The sequence below is a fragment of the Scomber scombrus genome, chromosome 13 (assembly GCF_963691925.1).
Source record: "Scomber scombrus chromosome 13, fScoSco1.1, whole genome shotgun sequence".
Lineage (NCBI taxonomy): Eukaryota > Metazoa > Chordata > Actinopteri > Scombriformes > Scombridae > Scomber > Scomber scombrus.
Genome location: NC_084982.1, coordinates 20,067,220 through 20,089,480, shown reverse-complemented (window position 1 = coordinate 20,089,480; position 22,261 = coordinate 20,067,220). Strand labels below are relative to the sequence as shown.

General features: G+C 38.9%; 1 protein-coding gene across 1 annotated transcript in view; it reads left to right on the top strand.

Moving 5' to 3' along the window:
* Positions 1 to 7,491: 7,491 nt before the first annotated feature.
* asic4a (acid-sensing (proton-gated) ion channel family member 4a) overlaps positions 7,492 to 22,261 on the top strand; it is an 87,721-nt gene continuing 72,951 nt past the window's right edge. The window contains exon 1 of the mRNA XM_062431706.1: positions 7,492 to 8,067. Within this exon, the coding sequence (XP_062287690.1) occupies positions 7,492 to 8,067 (576 nt within the window). The remainder of the gene's footprint in view (positions 8,068 to 22,261) is intronic.

The following is a 22,261-nucleotide window of genomic DNA, read 5'->3' as shown; positions in this document are numbered from 1 at the left end:
ACTGTAGATATCAGATGAATTTAAATAACACTATAATGAAAGGCTTTGTGAAGATAAACATTAGTAACTAGATGCTCTCAAAAACCCTTCAGTACATTTCCTCATTAGATTGTAACAGTTACATCAAAATTTGCCTCTCATTGAGCCAGGACCTCTGCTGTTTACTCAAGGGGAAAAAAGAGCAAATATCACCCTGCTTTCTGCAGCCTCCACAATTCCACACCTTCAAATATGAAGCATAGAGCAAAACAAGAAATACAATATTTTGTGGCTTTTATGTAAATTTGACATTTCCCCTGCCGGCTCCACAGAGCCAGGCTCTCTGTTGACCACAGATACCCGCCTGTGTACTGCTGAGGTAGCAGCAGCCTCTGTTGTATTGAGTCCTCATTATTTGTTATCAACACATTAATACCTGTCAAAAAACAAATTACATACATGCAAGTCTAAAAGTTGAGCTGCTTGTGTACCCAATCTATAGAAACTATATGTCAAATACATCAGTCTAGAGGCCCATCTTGTGGATGCACCTTTAGGATTGAATTGTAGGGCATAGCTAGCAATTTTTTCACTCACCTATCGAAAAAAGATTGAGGTGATGATACAATAACATAAAAAGTACCAATTCCACTGCATTTTAATACAATAATTTGACATCAATGTAAATGTGTGACATTTTCACCTGTTTGATGTGCAGCTCAAAGTGCTTTACAACAACATAAAAAGTTGTAACATGTAACATGAATGTAACATAAGATAGAAAATAGAGCCCGCTTAATAACAATAATAAACATAAGATATAATAAAGTAAAAGTACAATACATAGATAGAATGCATACTCAAGTGGTGAAAATTCGAGACTTAATAGCAAAAACTCAAAGTATTTCACCATCTGTACACAGGCTGTTAATTGGCACCTGGACTCTGAAGCCATAAGCAAACAGAACGTCACTTTTCCCAACAGACACAGACTCAACACCAGTTCCGAAAATAAGCCTCTGCAAATATGATTGCAAGTACAATTTTTTAAAACAAAGCCAGATAAGTCCAGATATTTCTCATAGGGACATCACATAACCTACTGTAGTCCAAGTAAAGCTGCATTTGGGATACTGTGGCAGTGTTTTATTAGCAATCATATCACGTTTACTCGATGATCCAGTCAATGTATGTACATAGAAATGCCTTTACTTGTACATATAATTTAAAAGATGATCAAATATAAAAACATAATAAAGTGAAGGTTTGATTTGAGGAAAACTGTCATTTAAAAAAAAATGTTTTATCATGTATGACATATGACTACCTATTTTGTTCAGGTTCAGGGGAAATTTTCCTCCAAATTTATACTCATTGTTCAATTGATTAAATCATATGTTTTCAACAAAACTACAATAAAATTAAATGAAAAAATCTGTCATGTTGAGTGAGGTCAGAAAAATACTAAAACTTCAATCAATGTCGACTTATTGCTCGGGGAAAAAGATAATGATTAAAACTTGAGTTCAGGGTTATTTACATTGCTTTTTTTAATCACAATCTTAAACTACCGTGTTAAAATATGTCAAGCCAGTCAACTAACTATCTGCTATAACTAACTATCGGTTATTAAAACAACATGATGCAGTGTTTTATACAAACAAAGTAAAGTTAACATGAAGACTAAACATAATGAACAGTATAATGTATGAATGTTGAGTGCTGGTTGTAATTTAGACTACAGCCAAGATTCCCGTACAACACTTAGTGAAGAAAATAAAAATGTATTAAATGAAAATGTATTTAATAATATTAAAAAATATAAAAGAAGAATAAAGAAACCCTGGGCAGGCTGCCTATTAGAAGCTACTCTAATAAAAAATCAGCAGTACATATTCAGTCACCAGTAAATTAGAAATGTTCTCAATGGACTATGAATGCTTTTAATTTCTTTAATTTGTTTGAATGCGCGTAAAAATTGAAATGGAAAAATAAATTGTAAACAAGATATTTGATTGCCATGACATTTTCTGAGGACATTGCTCTTTAAATGACACATTTTCTGAGTACACAGCTCTAAATATGATCAAATAATGATGGCAGCTTCCTTTTACTGAAAAACTGTACTTTAAACACAGTGTCCTCCAGGGATTGCTCACAGTGTTATAGACTGGGTTTAGTTAGATTACTGTTTGATTATAATCGTCCTAGCTTGCAGTGTAAGGAGCTGTGTTTCTCAGATGAACCAAATAAGGAAACGGTTCTCAGCCCTGCAGTTTCACAGTCAGAAACATACATTAAAATTCTGTCACAAGCCTCCTTTATCTGAAAATGTTAAGATCTAACCCAGCTCAGAACCTTAATTGATGGGGAGGGAGCACTCTCAGACTCTCACTCATTGCCAGAGACACTGAAGGCTGAATGCATCTCTAATTTAAGCTCTTTCAAAATTAAAGTTTCTTGATTTGTGTACACACTTTATACATCACTTTGTTCATATACCTGCTGCATAAAAATCTACAGCTGTTGTGTAACATTGTAAAAGTGCAACTATTATTTACCATGTTTCCCTCAAAACTCCCTCCTTCACAACAGAAAAAACTTCAAAACTTCCTGTCCATTAGAATAGATGCCTCTTAAAGGCACAAGATAAAAACTATGAGGTTCAAACCACAGTTTTTCTATAATGCATGATGGCTGATTATATAATATAATATTATATGTCTGCTACCATTCACTAAAGGACTAGCCTCATAATTAGAGCTGGTTAATTTGGGATTTTTAAGCTCAATGATGGTCCTTTGAACCGAAGCATATAACTCACATTTTCTTCAAAATCTTTATATTTTCTTCTCAGTTTCTGTCAGAATACAAAATATTACTTTTGCAAATAAAATGAGGAGAATTAAATCATGTGTTGACTTACATTAATACTTTCACATTTACTGTATTCTCTCTTTGATAGCCCATTGAAACAAAGAGCCTATAGCCAAGAGACCAACATTGATGTATAGCCTGTTTACACCACAGGAACCTTTCCAGGAACTCACAAACCTTGCTTGTTTTCCAATTGGAGGAACCAGGGTTTAATACATAGTTCCTCTGACATAGTCTCTGGACTAAAAAAAGGTCCCTGCTGTCAGGGTGCCTTCTGATGGCCCTAAAATCTATCAGTGCATAGTTGATGTTAAAATCAAAGTTGTATGTTTTCTGCTTTCCGACTAGCATGAGAGACTAGAGAGGGATAATGAAAGAGAGGGTGAATGACAGGGAGAGGGGGCAGTTCAGTGCAGTGAATGAAAGCAAAATTTGATTTGAAAACAAGTCCTCCTATAATTAAATGACCAAATACATAATTTAACCATGAGCTCCAGAACGCCACATAGGAGCTTTTTCTAATCTGGCTCTATTGGCAGTAATCATCAGGACAACATTATCTTTCTGTGCTTTCCAAAACAAATCTCTGTTAAGGAATAATTTTGTTTCATAATGTGACAATATCACAGCTAAGGTCTGGTTAGATATATGCACAAAAACCATGTAGTTAGATTTAGGTAAAGATCATGGTTTGGGTTAAAATGGTTATTGTTAAAAGTTTATAGGAACATGTGGTGTGGGTTAAAGTTACTACATCTCTAAAGTTAGGCAACCTTTGTCGTCATGGCCACAATAATATTCACAGGGTTAAGATTAGAGAATGATCATAGACAGTTTTCAAGAAACTATCCTGATTCAGGATTGGAAATGTGATGCTTGCGGCTGGAAACAGGAAATGAACAGCGGTCTCCTGTAGCCCGTCTCCTCCGAATGAGGAAAAATGTTGACTTTTATACAAGTCATCTGAACTGTGCTACTGCTCCAGGTCATAATTACTATGGCTACTAGATGGCATTGTCACTCAAATGTAACTATAGGTTGTTTTGGGCAACTGACATTATGGCCTATTATGTCATTTTTCTTCTAAGTACAGTCTCTATTTAATTCAACACTGTTACACATTAAAGCAGATTACTGTAGGTTTCGGTAAAATATAGCCACCCTGGAGTTTTAAACTATCCTGTCTACTTCTGCATGTTTGATTTGCAATACAAGATCAACCCGGCAACAGCTAATTAGAAACATCATGATGTTGTTTTGTTGTGTGTTAAAATCATGTGAAATAACTCAGTGGTTATTGAATTCATTATTGTAATTGTCACCTTATATCGATGTGCACAAAATTAATCCTCCTGACTTAGATCCTGAATTTCTCTTACCTATGACCTGGAACTATTTGGTCACTTAAGCTCAATTTTGGAAGAAATTCCCAGAAAAGAGCAGGCTACATATGTAATAGAGTTAAGACACAATAGGAGCAACATTTCATTCATTTTCACTTTATTAGCTCCGGGGAAACTTAATATAAAATACTTGTTTTTAAGCTCAATGGATAGTTTCATCTTTTGTTAAGCTCTATCCTGTGGTGCCTTTACTCAATTATTAAAATACATAATATGCAGGATTGTTCTTTAAAAAAAAAAAGCATACATATTCATACAGAAAAAAAAATCGCTCTCAAACATTACTTCGAAGTGTGTGGCAGTGTACGTATCTACAGAGACTTTGCCTCTGCCTGTATTTTCTTATTATTTTGCTGTGCTCGAGATGCTGGGTGTCAACCCGTAGGCATTGGTTGTGTAGCTCCTAGCGAAAAACACAGGGTATGAGGGATCGACTCTATAAAAATACAGCAACCAGGCTCTCCTCTGCTCTCTATCTCTGTGTCATGGATGTGTAAAGAGCAGTAGGTCTGTGTGCCTGTTTGACCGAGGGTGTGGCTGAGCTACACCTACACAGAGCAGAGAAGCCACAGCGGGCAGGACGAAGCTCTGTATTCACACAACATCCAGCAATGCAGCACCTTCCCGCAGGGACGTGTGGAGGTTTCAGGTGTGTTTATTTGTACTTTTAAACATGAAACAATCAGAAAATAAGGTTTTATTCATCTCATTCACGGCTTTGTTCTTGCCAGTGCTGGTCGCTCTCCTCATTCACCCCTAGCTCACTCAACCACCAGTGCTCCCTCGCTTTCTCTCTCTGTTTCTCTCTAGGTCTTCTCTGTTTGAGTTGGGGAGGAGGGGCCACCTTTGAATGCTGTGTTTACAAACACCAAATCCTGCATAGTATGTCTTTAAATCACTCAGAATCTGGATTCAAAATATGCTAGTTTTTACTTAACATATAAAATTAATGAATGTAATGCATGTGTCTCCAAACCATCTTCCGTAAATTTTCATAAGCGAACTGAACGTGCCTTGAATTGAGACCTCCAATAGATGGAGCTTTTCAACGAGGTGATAAAGCTGTCAGCTTGTTCTCTTGGGGACCACATCATCCGTCCACATCTTACAGTTCTGCAACTTTCTTGCTTTATTCCTCAATAAATAAAACATACAGAGTGACTGTTTTCCCAGCATTTATTTTTATTCATACCTGAACCTTGTATGTGAAAAGGACAAAATATTTCATATCATAGCCTCCATAAATTGTATGAAGTTGTAATTCATACAATTTATAGTTGTGTTAGAAGTGATTCAGTGATCAAAATCCCTTCTAATGTATGGAAATGTTCCTGCAAAAATTAGACATTCAGTCAGAAATTACTTGAAGGTCAGCAACATTTAATCCATCCTATCTCATTTTGGGGACACACAACACCCAGGGTTGGAGTGCTATTGGCTCTGGTAAACAAATACAATGCCATCCACTCCTTGAATGGTTTTCATGTGCCAGATGTGCCTGCGTGTTTTTTATTCACATTTGGTATTTAGTCATGGCGTGGACTGTGAGCTTTCATTCCCTCTCTGAGACTGTAAATAAGCCTAGCATCCTCTGGGAGTGACTACATAAAACACTCCGTGGTTAGCAGACCTCCAGTGTCTGCCAGAGGCATAGCTAAATCATGGACGCTTCACTTCTACCAAGCAAAGGCAATATCCTAGATATCTCTATTTGTCAGGCAGAAGAACACATAATCAAAAAAGCAATCCTACTAGTATTAGTGTAAAAGTATAAAAAGCAAATGTGAGGGACAAAAACATAAAGGGAAAAAGGAAATGTGTTTGTCTTTGCATTGTATCATCTTAAATGAGATGGTGCCCTTTTTACTCAGCCAAAGGGGGAAATTATATTTTAACTGCTAGATCTGATCATGCTTAGTATTTAGTGGTTTTGTTACAGCAAAGATTATGATGCTTCACAGGTCATCACCATAATCAAGAGACATATTTGGAAAGGAGAGAGTAGGCAAATTGTACAGATTTTCTTTTGTACCCTTAATTTGTTCTGCAGTTTTGAGTAATCACGCATTTCTAATGCTCTCTCTGACTTGACTTGGCACTTGTGTTTAGAGCGGTTGAATTCACTTTTAAATATGCCTTTTCTCTGGAGGTCCCAGCCCCTTGTGATGTGACCTGCATGACTAATTCCATTTAAAGGGGAATAACATGAATTAGGGTGCTCACTTTTCTGCCTTGCATTTGCATAATTTTGTTTGGCAACTTGGAAAAAGGCCATTAACAGCACTAAGACACACACTGTAAAGGATACGAATGAAGCCGGATCAATACTTTATTTCACCATCTTTAGCAGCATCGGGGTCTACATCAGGAGGCATTCACTAATTCAAATTCGTGCAAGAGTCTTGTGATGCTACCATTAGGTCCTGATAAGAAAACACTGTTGCACTGCCTCTCTTAATCTCTGACAGACACGTTCGCTCGATCAATAGTCTTTTACTTTTTTGTTGTAAAGACAAGATTGATTGCCAGGAGTTGCCTCGTGCTCAATTCCACTTCTCGCACTCCTCATTATTGTTTCAATTAGGCATTCTCTTGAGACCTGATTGGGGGTGGCATTAGAAAGCGGTGACCCCTGCGATTCACATCAATCACCGGATGTTTGACAGGACAACCTTTGACACCAACTTTATTCCGATCGAGAAGTGGAAAAGCCATCCAAACAAGTGGATTAAGCAGAAGGGGGGCTGTCTGCGGGAAGCGTGGGGATGACCGGGGGAAGTTGCGACTCGCGCCAGTGAGGAGGAAATAATCACAATGTTACCTTCTCATGAATTATTAAGTACCCTGTGCTTATTTTAGCCCGGCTTAAAATGCTGCATTTTCATCTGTGGGTCTGAGGCAGTGTGCAAGGGTGTTTTTTTTGACAGCTGTATTACTGCTGATAAGCGAGACTGTGTGAGCTGATCAAGTAGTGAGACAAGCGTTCAGAGCAGTAGCAGCACATCAGCAGCGCTCTAGTCACAAGGAGCCGTGGCGGTAGAAGCAGCAGCGGCACTATCAGTCACAGCACAGGCAGCAACGGCAGCAGCAGCAACAAACTCTCCTGTCTTTTTCTCTTCTTTCTGGAGTTGTTTCTTGCTCAGAGGACAAAAGCCAAGGAAGTAAGAAGGAAGTGATCCAGGGCTGATAGCTGCCATCAAAACAAAACCAAAACGCAGACCTGGCTGCCCCCATGCCTATCGAATTTGTTTGCAAAATCAAATTTGCAGAGGAGGATGAGAAGCAGAAAGCCAAGCAGGATGGGGACAAGGAGAGTCTGATCGAGGAGAGCTGCGCGCCTCCGGCCAAGGACTTGGCCGGGTTTGCTAACTCCTGCTCCCTACATGGGATTAATCACATTTTTGTCTCTGGTCGCCTGGGCATCCGGCAGACTCTCTGGGCTCTTGCCTTTTTGACTTCACTGGCACTGTTTGTTTACCAAGCGGCTAAGTGTGCCATCTCTTACCTGGAGCACCCGCATGTCACAGCTCTAAATGAAGAGGCGACCCCCGAGATGGTTTTCCCTGCTGTGACCATCTGCAACATCAACCGCTTTCGCTTCTCCGCTCTCACCGATGCCGACATCTACCACCTGGCTAACTTGACAGGTCTGCCCCCCAAAAACAGGGACGGACACAAACCTACTGATTTAATGTATCCTGCCCCTGACATGCAGGACATCTTTAACAGGACGGGACATCAGTTAGACGAAATGCTCATGAGCTGCAATTTCAGTGGACAGAACTGCTCAGCCGATAACTTCTCTGTGGTGAGTGAAAGAGTTTCTCAAACTTCTTCTTTTGCTTTACTTTTATCATGTTGCATTACTCCATCATAATTTCTTGGCTTTATCAAAGTATTTTTCGATAAAACAAGCTCAGAAATAAAATGCATTTGAAATATTTTCTAAACGTAAATGCATTTAACTTGACAAGATTTTTCTAGTTCATACAGAACTACTAATAAGCCTGAAAGGAAAGGAGCACTTGAAGACAAAAGGAGCTGGAATTCAGATCTCCAGAGGCCATGTGGTTCCTCCGATACATTCCTGCATGCAAAATTCATGGCTTTGGCTCAGTTATTGAGCTGTTTCTCTTCTCACTAAGTTCTAAGCAGCAACAGTGTTTCTCTCCAGCAGTTTGTTTCAGCCTGTACCAAAATCTATTATGTCAGGGAACAAAGGCTGCTCCCGAAGAAGAAAAACAGAAAGCTGTCGTATGTGGTTGTATACTTTTCCTCGGCAAACTGCTGCGTGCTTTCATGCTGCTTCCAACTCGAGTGCATTGCAACAAAATTGTCATCGAAAATAGCAGAGTCTCTTCCTCCTCTGTTTTCCATCTCTCCCTGTCGCTCCCCCTCTCTCTTTCTGACATTGCAGAGCAGCTGCCTCTCTCTCTCTTTCCCTCTCTCTCTCTCTGAGCTCTTGTACCTTTCAGGAGGGAAGTAGTAATGCTTCTTCAACGTTGTATTTCAATCTTGCTGCTGTTAAGATTAAATATTTAAAGACAGACATACATGATTTTTGCATTAGCCAGATTGACTAAAAGGAATGAAACAATTTCCATGAGAGAGGGGGAAATCGTGTGCGTGTGTGTGCGCATGAGAATGAGAGAAGGAGAGAGGGATCAGGTGAAAGAGAGAGAGAGAGAGTTTGTGCCTGTGTTCTGTGCACTATTTATTAAAGACACTGTCCTTGCAGGAGATGGATTTCCCCATCTCTCCTGCAGGAATAGGAATATGCAATTGCTTTAGTGATGATAAAGTGCGGGTGTCAATTCTTAATAGGGTATGTTGAACATTGATATGCTCACCTTCCTGAGACCTAAAGATTCTGTCTTATCACAGGAATGGCACTACATTACCTTCGATGTGCCAAATTACACCAAATAAATAATGACATTACACTGCTTCTTGTTTGGTTTCTTGAACAGAGCACTGAGGTATTTATTTCCCTTTGTCTTTAAGGTATCCACTCACTCATAAACTCGTAATATTACCTGTGACACACGAACAGATCAACCTCCATTAAATCTAACTTCTATAACTCTATCTTCGTTGTATTATCAGGAAAAAGAAAATGTCTTGTTCCTCAGGGGAGCCAAAAAGTTTGAAGAAATTTGGTCTGAAGCAAAAACATGACTGTGAAAGTCTATAATGTGCTTCTCGGACATTTGATGGCAATGTCCTCTGACACTCTGACACTTAGATCTCCTTCGAGTACATTAATTAGGAGACAATTCTGACATGCATGAAACATCTGTCCTGTGTCAGTCGATGAAGCCTCTGTAGCTCTCTCTTTGGACACTGGGTAACTTCATCACAGATTAAGATCCTGTTGAAAGTTCCCTAAGCTGCTTTTTCCTCTGTCGGTTACGTGATCTAATGTATCTGCATTTTCTGAGGGCTGCCAGTTAGATTTGTTACAGGCTACTTGCTCCCTGCATGCATGACAAATCACTTACTCTTGAATCCTGACTGGGAGCACGACTGGAAGTGCAAAGGGTGGAAAGACTGGGAATTGTGGGAACGGGCAGGAAAACAAAATGTAAAAGTGTAAATGAAACTCAGCCACATGCGTTCACTCCTCGGTTCATGTTTGAGTGAGTGTGTGTTTTGTTACATCAAATCACACGTCATTTGTTACAGCTAGCCTGAAAATAAAAGGAAGCCGTTATTACAGGTGATGTGCTATTAATCACATGCAAGCATGTACAAACCCATATACACACACGCACAGACATGACAGTCTCCCGCACACATCGGTCATTACTCTTTCTCATGGGGCTCTACTTCATGGATCGGCTCCTTGTAATGTGTTTTCTTTCGATTGATCATTGTTGGAGCTCCCGATGTTTTGTTTAGGTAATAGATGAATACATGGACGTGGTGCTCTTGGGGAAATTGCATGATGAAATATAATTGCAATATTTTCTGGCATTTTACCTCCTCTGTAAAAAGACAATCTTTGTGGTTTTCTTTTTGTTTAATGTATTTTATTAGTACATGTTTTCAAACCATGCTGCGTCAATTGAGTGCTTTAAAATATTAAACTTACAAAAATACAGGGTGTGAATATGTTTTCCTCTCATTTGAAGTTCTTTAATTATTGCAGGAAATCATTAAATTGCTTCCATGCATTCACAACTCAAAAGAGTTATAAAAAGAAGCCTCACAACCAGAACTTCATTGTCTGGCTGCTCTAATTTATGACAGGAAAATACATAATCACATCGTAGAGAAATTTGTTTTCCTCTTTCCAGCATTGTGGACTGGCGTGATTATTTGACGTAGGTAATAAGGCCATTCTTTATAATTAAAGATTACATTATTGACTCGGATTAATCACAGAAGATAAAGCTGATTCAACAAGCCATGAATAAATAGATTAATATTTTTCTTCCAGTCTAACTCTGAATAATTGTTCATCTATTGTGTGGTGCTGTCGCAGAGATGAGCAGCAAGCCCTTTGGCTTTTTTAAACAGAGCTCTGAATTGGTTTGCTCTGACTCTCAGCTGTGTTTGCTGCTGCATTATCAGATTTTGCTCTCAGCAAGGACAGATCTCTTCTGCATATATTCATGGAGATAACTGAACAGCTATAGGGTTGCATGAGAGGTGATCTATAAAAACCTGGGTTAACGGGGACAACACTAAAGAGCTGTCCGCCTGCAATCTGTCATTACTCTGACTGAGGTCCCTTTTGTATGTTTTATAGATAATTGAATGTTTGATAGTATAAGCCACAGATGATGTTCACACCCCTGACTGTTCTACCTTTCATAGTGGGGTGAGGTTTTAGGCCACATTAATGTAAATCAATACAGTGAATAAATGGCACAAAACAGACATTATTGTCAGCTGATCTCAATAAGTCCACTGCCCTTGTTTGGTTCATCAGGAAAAAAAGATTTTGTGATCGAAGATATTTACAGGGTAAACAGAAACAAACTAAAGTCTTGATAGTGACAAGCCGTGCATTTAGAATAGCTTAAAGACTTTGCATGTAGAGCAGCATTTTTGTGCGGTAGTGAATTTTCCATATACGGTTTGTACCAGCAACTTCCAGTTCAAGACTTGAGTCAATGATAACTGAAGCAGCCTCGAAAAAGGTGCAATCACACAGAGATGAATCACCAAACATATAACATCACTGCTGCAGTGCCTTGGCTTCACTCCTTTCATGTAATGTGTTTTATAGGCTATTTTCCTGCCATACTGTATCCACATTTGAAAGCTAAACTACAGTGTTTTTGACTTTTAGGCTCACGGTGCAAAGTCTCCGTTTGTCAGTCTCCAGCTCAGGCCTGATGTGGTCTGTTAAATGTGGTTTTCAAGCTTACGCATCTATAGAAATTTCCATGAGTGTGATAATTGTCCCTGTTACCACAAGATATAGAGTCCTTATGTTTAGTCTCATCTGTGACTCCTATGACAACTTGTATATACACAGACATTCAATCTTCAATCTCGGTTATATAAATATATAGATGTGTACGACATGTGTGTGTGCATATGTCAGAAGGTGTGCTGTGTACATGTGCATAAAACTGCGTTCAGACCAAAAGCGTCTGACGCGAAAAAACCGCTTGAATCGCTTCTATCGCGCCGCTTGATCATAAATATACATTTTTGGATCATCGCTTCATTCGCGCTTGTGACGTCGGGAGAAACTCACCGCTGATTGGATGTCGCGGCGCGATGCCGCCTGTAAAGTTCAAATTTTCCAACTTTATTCGCGCCGCTTCAGACGCTTGATTCATTCACTCATTCATTCATTCGCTTCAGACGCTTCATTCGCGCCGCCTGATATAAAATCGCGTGTGATCGCGCCATTTACATTCATTTTCTATGTAGACTTGCTGCTCAATTCGCGTCAGACGCTTTTGGTCTGAACGCAGCTTAAGACTGTGTGAGTGACATCGACCTCCCCAGTGGGTTCAACATCTGCACAGCCTTTAACAACACCCCCACACAAGCACACACGCACACACATCTCACCCAGTCACCCGCCTTCCCCCTGGTGCTGTGGGAGCGTGAAAGTGACTGGCTATCTGGACTTGCTTTGTCTCCAACAACCTGTCAATTATCCGTCTACAGTTCCGCTCATGTGGGTGTCCCTGCAGCTTAGCATGCTGTCTGATATCTGATCCACAGACCCAAGCCCGGAGGCCAGCACTGAACGTTATACACCCCCCACACGCAGTAAACAAACACACACATTATCCTTTCTAGTCTTTTTTTTTTTTTATGCAAAATGTAAAAGAAATAACTGAGAACTGATCCTGAATCTGTCCTCCACAAGGAGGCTTAAAGAAGGACTGCTGCCTTTGCAACCCACTTCAGTCCCCCTGCACTCCTTACCCACCTTCTCCTCCTCCTCCTACTCCTCCAGTGTATCAGAGGAAGATGAATAGCAGCGCCATCGGTCGGCTGCTCCTCCTGATATGCATCACCACTGTCTAATCAGATGAAGCCCACCTGTGACCAGCCACTGGATAACACCAATACGCAAACAGTTTATATTTGGGAAGATTTCCCTTTTCCATCACTCCCTGAGCCAGTTTTAAAACCTCTCTCTGTGCCACGGTTTGGAGCGCTCAGTTTGATGAGGAGAATCTGCGGCTCAGGGATGGCTTTTAACTCAATGATAAAGGTTTCCAATGTTGTGGTACTGCTAAACCCGCCTCCTCTAACCCCTGGGAGTCTTTTACTGACATAGACATTTGTCTCTTTCTGACAAGTCATACACCAAGCTGTTGGTAATGTTAATGTGGCTGCACACACACACATGCACACATACAGGAACATGTGTATTGAGAGTGTGCACACAGGTTTCATCACAGATTGAGAGAGTTGGTTTGCAAGATTGATCATGACTCCTGACTAGGTGCCCCTCCCTCTGTGGAGGATCAATACATCCTTCAGTCAGATTGCTTCCCTGCCCTTCCTACTCGAAGCCTGGTGTGACTAATTATCTTGTGCCTGTGTTTTGGGCTCAGCCTCAGCTGCATTTGTTAATGCAGCCGGAGTTGGTGAAGAATTTGATCTTTAGAACAAGATATCTGTTTCTTTTAGCGTATATCCAGCCCAAATCAATCAATATACACTGTCTACCTTTTCCCTAAAGGGCACTGAAATTATCGAGTAATACGAAATGACTCACAGCTTTACTGAGGAGGAATGGGAAAGGATGAGCGTTTTGATAAAGTGAAATAAAATTTCAAGCCAAATCCAAAAGTCGAAAATAAGTTTCAGTTGATTGATGTTGTTCAATGCGAGCAAGAAAAGATCAATCTTCATGGATAATAATTTTAAAAAGAGAGAATTGTATCCTCAGGCCTGATCAGATGAATTAGGAATTTAAAAAAACAAACAAACTTTAAGATGGCTAAATTTGTAGATCTTGCAAATGAAAAAACGTGTGTCTCCATGTAGAGCGGTTTCGGGGGTAATGAAATGTTTAAGTTAAATCCTCTCAGCTCAGTCTCCATATTGCAGACGTCTTTCATATTAACACCACTTACACATTGTTGTGGCATTTTCAACTTGGGCCTCTCCATATTACCAGTTTGAAAGATTTCATTTGCAGTTACTCTGCTTCAGTGACCCCATCAAACAAATACATCTCGACCCGACCAACAGTACTGCACACATTACCGGTATTATTCCCCAGGGTAGATTTTGAAAGGACTCATTAACCACTGTATTTTAGGTAAGACCTAGATTTCTGTTTGAGTAAGGGTGCATTTTCCTAATGTTCAATCAAAATTCAGTCCTCGTTCTGTTTAAAATGGTACTTCAAAGTTTATATCAGACAAATCAAGTGGATGTCTTCCAGAGCTACAGGTTTTTTTATCATAAAATGTCAAAAAGAGGAACATTTTGTATCAAAAAGACTATAACTTTGGAAAATATCTGCTGAATTTGACTAACCTGAATTACTTAAGCTTAATGTTAATTTCAGATGAACCTTTGAATAATTTGTGAACTGAAACAGAGCTCTGGATTTTGTCCCCCATCACTTGCAGTGAAAGCATATAAAGGGATTTTTAATGGCCAGTATGAACAGTGTTGATAAGAAGAAACATTTGTTTCAATTTTCATTTGGACACATTATTATTATTTTAAGACTGAAGAATGACAATGAAGAATTGTGAACCTATCATTTAATGGAGTATTGCTTCACATACAGTACTTCATAATAAGTAATAATAACTTAATAAATAAATATGTATTCATTTATTTTACAGTTTACAGCGAAGATGAACATCATTCATTGTGCAGATTAATGTGATTATAAAAGCCTTTTGGCTGTTGAATGCAGACTTTTTTTCTTAGCTGCTAATGTGAGCATTTTATTTTGCCATGTTTCCCAGTCTCTGAATACATTAGTGGAAATTCCTCTGAAAAATTAACCAACCTTGCTTTTAGACCACCACCACATAATGGGTTCGTGCTGCTCCATTCCCTGTGCTCGTACGGTTTAATTACTTTGCGTGAGATAGCACATGCAGGAGATGGACAAAAAAATTGAGACACCTTGCGTGTAATTCAGTGCAATGAAACAGTGTTATTTGTGTTAATTCAAGATTTAAATGTTAAGGATTATAAATGTAAAAATGTAATTTGTTTGTTGAATAAAACTTAAGTGTTTTGCAAAAATGGACAGATACTAAACAACAATCCTTATATTGTCATCTCTGTTCTGTAATCTCCTATGCAGTGAGCACATTTATCACACATGCAACAGTTTAATAAGACTAATATTACTCCAAGAAGGAGTGCACATTTTAGATGACGGACTCAAGCCACCAAATTAGAGGTTGTAGATGAGAGAGCAGTGTGTGGGATGATTTTGAGCACATACTAGAAAGTAACAAACTTAAGTGCTTAATGTCTTTTGGCAGGCATTTGTGTACTTTGACTTAAAGAGAAACTGACAAAGACCTCAAAATGCACTAAAAAAGATGTTGAGGGAGCGCCCTGGTAGCCAAATGGTTAGTACAATGTCCCTGATTTGACTCCAGCCGATGACCCTTGTTGCATGTCATACCCATCTCTCTCCCCTTGTTTCCTGTCTGCCACCTCACTATACTCTATCCAATAAAAGGCAAAAAATGCCAACAGGGTAAATTAATTCTTCAGTATAGCTGCAGACTGCAGAATACAAAAAGAGAGAAGCAGCTTTGATGGCTTTGTTAAATCAGGGAGGCATTTCTGATTATTTGAAATATGACAATCTCCTTCAAAAGGAACACTGCCAAGCCTGACCCAACATTTATGATGCCCAGTGGTGTGCGCTGTTTTTTTGTTACTTCCAATTTGAGGTGAAACTTAAGTAAAATACATTTCTAAATTAAAGCTGCAAGCAGCATTGAACAAGTCCTCGCACCTTGTGTGTCGGAGGGAGCAGCAGCCACGGTATCACTAGTGGGGGTCGGTTGACACGGCTATGAATTTTCAGTATTATCTGACACTGTGTGAATGGGTAAAATATTATCCTGTGTGCAGTACGTGACGCTGGGGATGACATATTGGAAATTGTGTATACTTTGGATGAACCATGTGCCATTTAGGCTCCCTTTTGCCTGTAGGCAATGCTACATAACTGAAATATTAATGCAGCAATGCATTTATCAGAGGGTAACTGACATACATATTCATGAATGTTGGACATAGGAGATAGCTATCATCCCTTGTATCTACTTTGTGGTGCTAGAGAACATCCACTAATTATAGGTCATGTTGCTGCATATCATGTATGAAAATTGTATGATGTTTGTCATAAAATTTGACTTCCTGATATCAGTGTGACTATGACTCAATATTGACATGTAGTTTGCATTCAGGACTCTTATCAAGAATGAGGAATTTGGGGCAGATTGGACAATATAAAGAAGAGTTACAACAACTTCTTGTTTCATGCTTTGGGCTAAATTGGCAGTCAAGCCACACCAAAGGCTAACATGAAAACTCAAATGCTTTACAATTTAGCATCACAAAGGTCTTTAGATGACACCTACAAAATTCAAAATGACTGATATCCTGGTGAACTTATGGTTCGTCTCCAAAAATCTTTTTTTGTAGAGATCGGCCTACCCACATTTTGATTTTGAAATTTTCTAAGGTGCACCTTTGAGCCATTTTTCCATGTCCAACCTTAGACCCACATCCGATATCAAGTTTAGTGACTGCTGATGCATGTGAAAAGTTTTGTGAGGTTTCATCACCCCTAACACCTAAAAAATGCTAAAATTAATTTTTGCATATTGGCCAGGCCCCCCAAGCCCAGTTACGATATCAAATCAAAAAAAAATATTAGTTCAAACGTGGGTGCAACGTTGAAGTCCTTTAACTCCTCAATAATAATCATACTAATAATAAAAACAATAGGTTCCTCACACTTTCAGTGAGCCCCGTTGAGCCCCTGACACATTCATGCTCGGACTAATAAAAGCCAATAATTACACATAAAATTAAAATAGAAATGGGCAAAAGATCAGTGTGTCAGAGAGGTGTGAAATCACCTCGGTGGATATTTCTGAAGCCACTGTTGCCATGCAAGAACATAATGAACATCTTACAATTTGTTATTTATTCTCACTAATTGTGTGCATCCCCTGTGTATTATATTTCCAGTAGGTTTGAAATGTACAAATCATAGCCAGTGTGACTCGAATGAAAATGTCAGTCAGCTACAATTCAGCCGATGAAAATAGCATACAGCACAAATGTCATGGTGAGTATTTACCCCTGGCATAGTCTGAACATGAGGCCCTCGTCTGTCCGCTTGGCTGGACATTTGGCCCTTATTCTGAATTATGTCTAATGTCATACACTTGGCTGTCCCCCTTTTTCTGCTTTTTCGAGTGTGTTACTACACACATTTCACATAGCGTTATCTCAAATATGCTTTTTAACATCCTTTTTATGTCTCTTTGTCCCTCTCTTGAGTGCATTACTGTATGATTTGATTGAATTTGATTTTTTTATTAGGATCTCTTTTAGCACAGTTCTGGGCTATTCTGACACATCCCCTCAATAGATTTAAACAGAAACAAACAATATTTGTACAAGGAAAACACTTAAAACCCACATTTAACCCCACAAATTGTACATCATATAAAATAACATTAAAACAGTGAAGCAATAGAGTACAACAATGGGTGCCCTGTATACAGCAGGGAGCTCACCTTATATACTGTTGGCTACAGTTAACGCAAACAAGGTCGAACTATACTTGCATAAAACATTAAGGTGTCATGACAGGTGTGATATTTTGTCTGAATCTATATGTGTGCTGGATGACTTTGAGGTGTAAGCAACATGAACTGACCTCCCTGTATGATGACGTTTGGCGCACCTTGTAGGTTCCTCTTGGGAGATGCATGCAATGATTTGTCAAATGGCTTTAGGGTTGGGGCAGCAGCAAATGTACAAAACGCATTTTTTGTACCCGTGTAATGTGACCGACTGAAAATCACTGACATTCTACATTGCTTAATAATGCACAACGAGCCTTATGGAGCAATACACTGTGATAGAGAATGCTTAATAATTCAAGCTAATGCCTTGCTAATGTCGGTAGCTCCTACTGGCCATCATTAAAGCTATATGTTCTGGAGGGACCTTGGTTAAATCTGTATACTGCTTTACACAGCAACTAGCAATCAGTGGCTGGTTATAAATTGTCATCATGTTAGAATTTTTAGCAAACGCACTGTCGTAAATAAAGCATAGTAACGTTTTTAACCACTGCAGTCAAAATAACCGACACAATCTTGGTTGTTTAGAGTCCTTCTGTGCTTACCAGGACTGAACGAATTAGCCAAAAAATCCTGACAAAAAACCTTCAATGTAATGATATGTTGTGCTTAAAATTTTAACATTCTTCTGACAGCTCAAGCTAGCTGCTAATTATTCGTCTCGCATTGACGTGAGCTGGTCACCCAGATAATTTATGTAGAAAAAGACTCACCACTCTGTTGGTCTTTTTTTGAACTCCTGAAAGAGACAACCCACTCATTCATCATCAAGATTATGCAGAGTGGAGTGTCTGTGACAAAACCATCTTTGGCCAAGTGTAAATATACAGACATCAGCATACAGAGCATGTTAAGAGCCAAGATCTGTATTTTGTTGTTTTCCCAACTCACAGAATTAACGTTAATTAGCTGCAGCTGAGTTAATTTTCCGACAACCTGCTTAAATTTTCACACACTTAAAGTTGAAAATGGCTCTTGTTCAAATTTGATGTAAAAGCGATTAATCACTCAGCACAGGTGGCTCAATACACCACTTCTCTACTTTCTGACTATTGTTTCACTGATTAATTTGTTTTTGCTTTATTGTTTCACACTTTACAAACACATACAGGCCTGAAATACAGCACATTGCACTCTCCAGATGTGTGGATATTATATCAATCTACATACATACTCTACAGTATAAATCCACCTTTCCATTCGCCGGTTTTTCCTTCTCCTCATGAACAACGTTCACATCTTGTTTGAGTAACATGTAGACGGTAAATCTTTCAGCTGATGTTGGCAGCTTTGCCGTCAGGTTTCATCCATGTTGACAAAATACTTGACCTTCAAGTGCAGCAAAATGTCATCTGATTTACCACACCAAGTTTGAATCACTACTGCTCATTTTGTCACTGCATTTGGTTAGAAAGTATCAAGACCAATACATATAGTGTAATGAGCTTGCTTAAAACATTTTGCATTCTAATATAATTTTGCCAAAGCATTTTGCATACAGTATCTGTTACTGCATATCTCTGTGTGACTGTTTCAATGTAAATATTAAAGAATATATAATAATATTAATATAAATGTGAAAGTGTGTGCAGATCTTTGAAGTGGCATTCATGCTGAAAACCATGATTTTATCCAAAATGACAGTGAGGGAAGCTATGATGCTCTGAGGTCTTGCAACATTATCATTATACATAAGACAATGTTTAATTTATATTTAGAAAACATACTGTCGTCTCTGCTTATGCCTTTTTTTAAATATATGCTTCTCCTTCAGTTAGCACAGTGGCTTTTTTTTCTACCGTATTGTGTGTCATTCTGTATTTACCGACATTCCTTATGTCCCCTCCTCACGTGACCACCAAGCCACTGTAAGGCGTGTTTGTTTAAACAAGCGTGTAACTGCAGTCATGTCCCCCAATGGTGTTGTCAAGATTAATTCCATGTTTTACTAATGCATGCTAATGAGAAAGTTGTGTGCATTTGATTGTCAATAATGTGAAATACGGTCCTGCTCCCTAAATGCTGGCTCCGTTCAATAACCTATTAAAGTTGAATCACAGATAACTTGGCGCGCATCAGGAAAGCAATCTGAAATTTGTGCTGACATTGATCCAACAGGAAGGAGACCTATTGCTCCGATTAACACTGTTGCCCCAGGAGAGGAGTCCCTGGCCATTAATAGCCCACTGTCCTAGATTTTACTTAGACCATATAAAATACTTTCATTTATGAGACACAGAGGGGAAAAGCATCGTGGACATATATCAACCTTTTCTAGCTATTTCAGGGAACTGTGGTGTTGATTATGGCATGTTTTTCAATTGCAGGTAATATTCCAGCTCACACATTTAAAAAAAATCTGTCAATATAATATAATTTGCTTGTTTATGCTGTAATGACTACTCTAATGTACATGGCTAAATCTGAACTATTCACTTATTATAGTAGTCAGTGTTTCCCTATGTGTGTTATAGTTGGAAATTAACCTCATTGTAAAGCTAACAGTTGATGTTATGAAAGTTAAGGGGAGGTATCATGGACATTTCCAGGTCTATATTTTTATTTTTATGACTCTACCAGAATATGTTTGTATGATTTATGTTTTCAGAAACTCCCTATTTATACTTATACTGGTCCTTTATTAAGGGCTGGGGGAAAATTGTTTCATAAATGCACTGCGATGCTGACATGGATGATTTTCTAAATGTTAGTTAATAGGGCAGCGCAAGTCCCAGCGATCTGCAGCGACACACATGCTAAAATTTTCTTGCAATTCATCTTCAAAAACGCAGACAGTTGCAAGTATGTTTTGATTATATGACTAAATCTTTACATTTTCAAGGTTAAAGTGAAGTATAATATGAACTTTCGCTGTCATTCAGCAAATAAGGTTAGCAAAGCAGAGCAGCAAAGTCCAGCGGTAACTAACGAGACCAACTGACCAACACACTCGCATTCAACAATTTAAACTAACTCTGAAGTGAGGAATATAACTCGGTGCTGAGTCTGTTTCACCTCAACAACCCTGCACCCTTTCAGTGTCTTGGACAACAGTGGCTTTTCCCCGGAGCTAACAGTGCAGCAGACAGGCTGCTCACCACTGCTGGAGACAGGATGTTAATAACAACACAGCTGAGCACTCTGCCTCATTTTGTTATTCTCACACAGGAAGGAGACTGTAAGATGCTTTCAAATTCATTAATTCATTAACTATTACAGTTAACTTATTAAAATGAAATGGTGGTCCGCAGCCTGGTTTAATTGAGCAAGAGACTGAAAATTGTGCCCCCTTTACTATCCATTCAATCGAGAATCGATTCTGAATTGGGACACCAAAAAGTCAGAATCGAATCAAGGTGAATCATGATATTCCCATAGATTCCCACCTCTGCCCTTAATGCAGCCCCTCAGTTCAGCCTCTGTCTGAAACAGACCATCTTGTGTCTCTTTAAGGCCTCTTTTATTCCCTTAGTGGACAACACAACCAGTTAAAATAAAGCTACAATTCAAAACAGATATGGCATTTCAGGTGCCCTTAACACCATGACAGAACATTTGAAATTCGAGGTATGAATACCCAGTTACAGTTTCTTGCACTTTGGGTGTCATGTCAGAACCAGCTAATGGGTGTCTTGAAACATTTTGAACACCGCACATGAACATCTGTAAAATGCCATGGACCCTTTCTAAGTGTGCCAATTATTTAAATACCAGATGTCTGCGTACGTCTGTAGTTTAATGCCAACTCATGGGAGGCTGCTATAATTAGATCCTCTCAAAATGCGATTGTCTGATCTTACAACAAGATGAAAAGCATATAACACACATCATGGCTGGAAAAGACAAATAGCTCATCCATTAAACAACACCCCCCACCCCCCTTCTGCAGGAACTTAGAGATACAAGATGACAGATCTTTTAAAAATTTTGCCCTCATCCATTTAATTACAAACACTGTGATAAGGGCATCTCCTTAGAATAAATATGACCAGTAATGAGGTATGGCATCACTGTTTACGCATGTCCTTGACATTCACTTTGAGAATAAGGAAAGGGGTAACGGCATCTTTCTAAACAAATCTTGAAAGTCCACGGGAAGGGATAAATGTCAGTGAGCTTCACTCACAAATTTTTTTCTACAGTGAAGGTCACAGAAGAAGAAAAAAACTCATAGGACTTGTAAAACCAAGTCCTATGAGCTTAACTCACGAATCACTGTCATTTTTGTTTCTTTTTCTTTTTCTGTGACCTTCACTATGTCTACTCTAAAGAGAATTAGCGGGATATTAATAAATAATTGGTATGTATATTGTGATGAAAGTGATCCCCAGAGACAGATTGAATATGTCTCGCATTAAAAGCATGCCCTTAAACTGTCAATTAATTAGTTTAGGTAATGATAAATAATTAATTAGCATGACATTGAGGGACCTCTGGGACAATGTGACAACTAGATAAATTACAAAGCTTTACCGTGAAGCAAATAATCCTGAGACTTTAGCCCACATAAATCCATTGTGTATCTGACTATCAGTGTAATCTAATTGGTGTCATCATATCTCTTTTGGCAAGAGCTTCGCCTAAGGACACCATTTGGCCGCTCCAGTGGAAGTGTACTGTGAACAGATCAATAGATGTAACGGGCATGATTATGTTACGATTATACACCGGAGTGAGCCTTGTAAAGCCCAGAGAAAG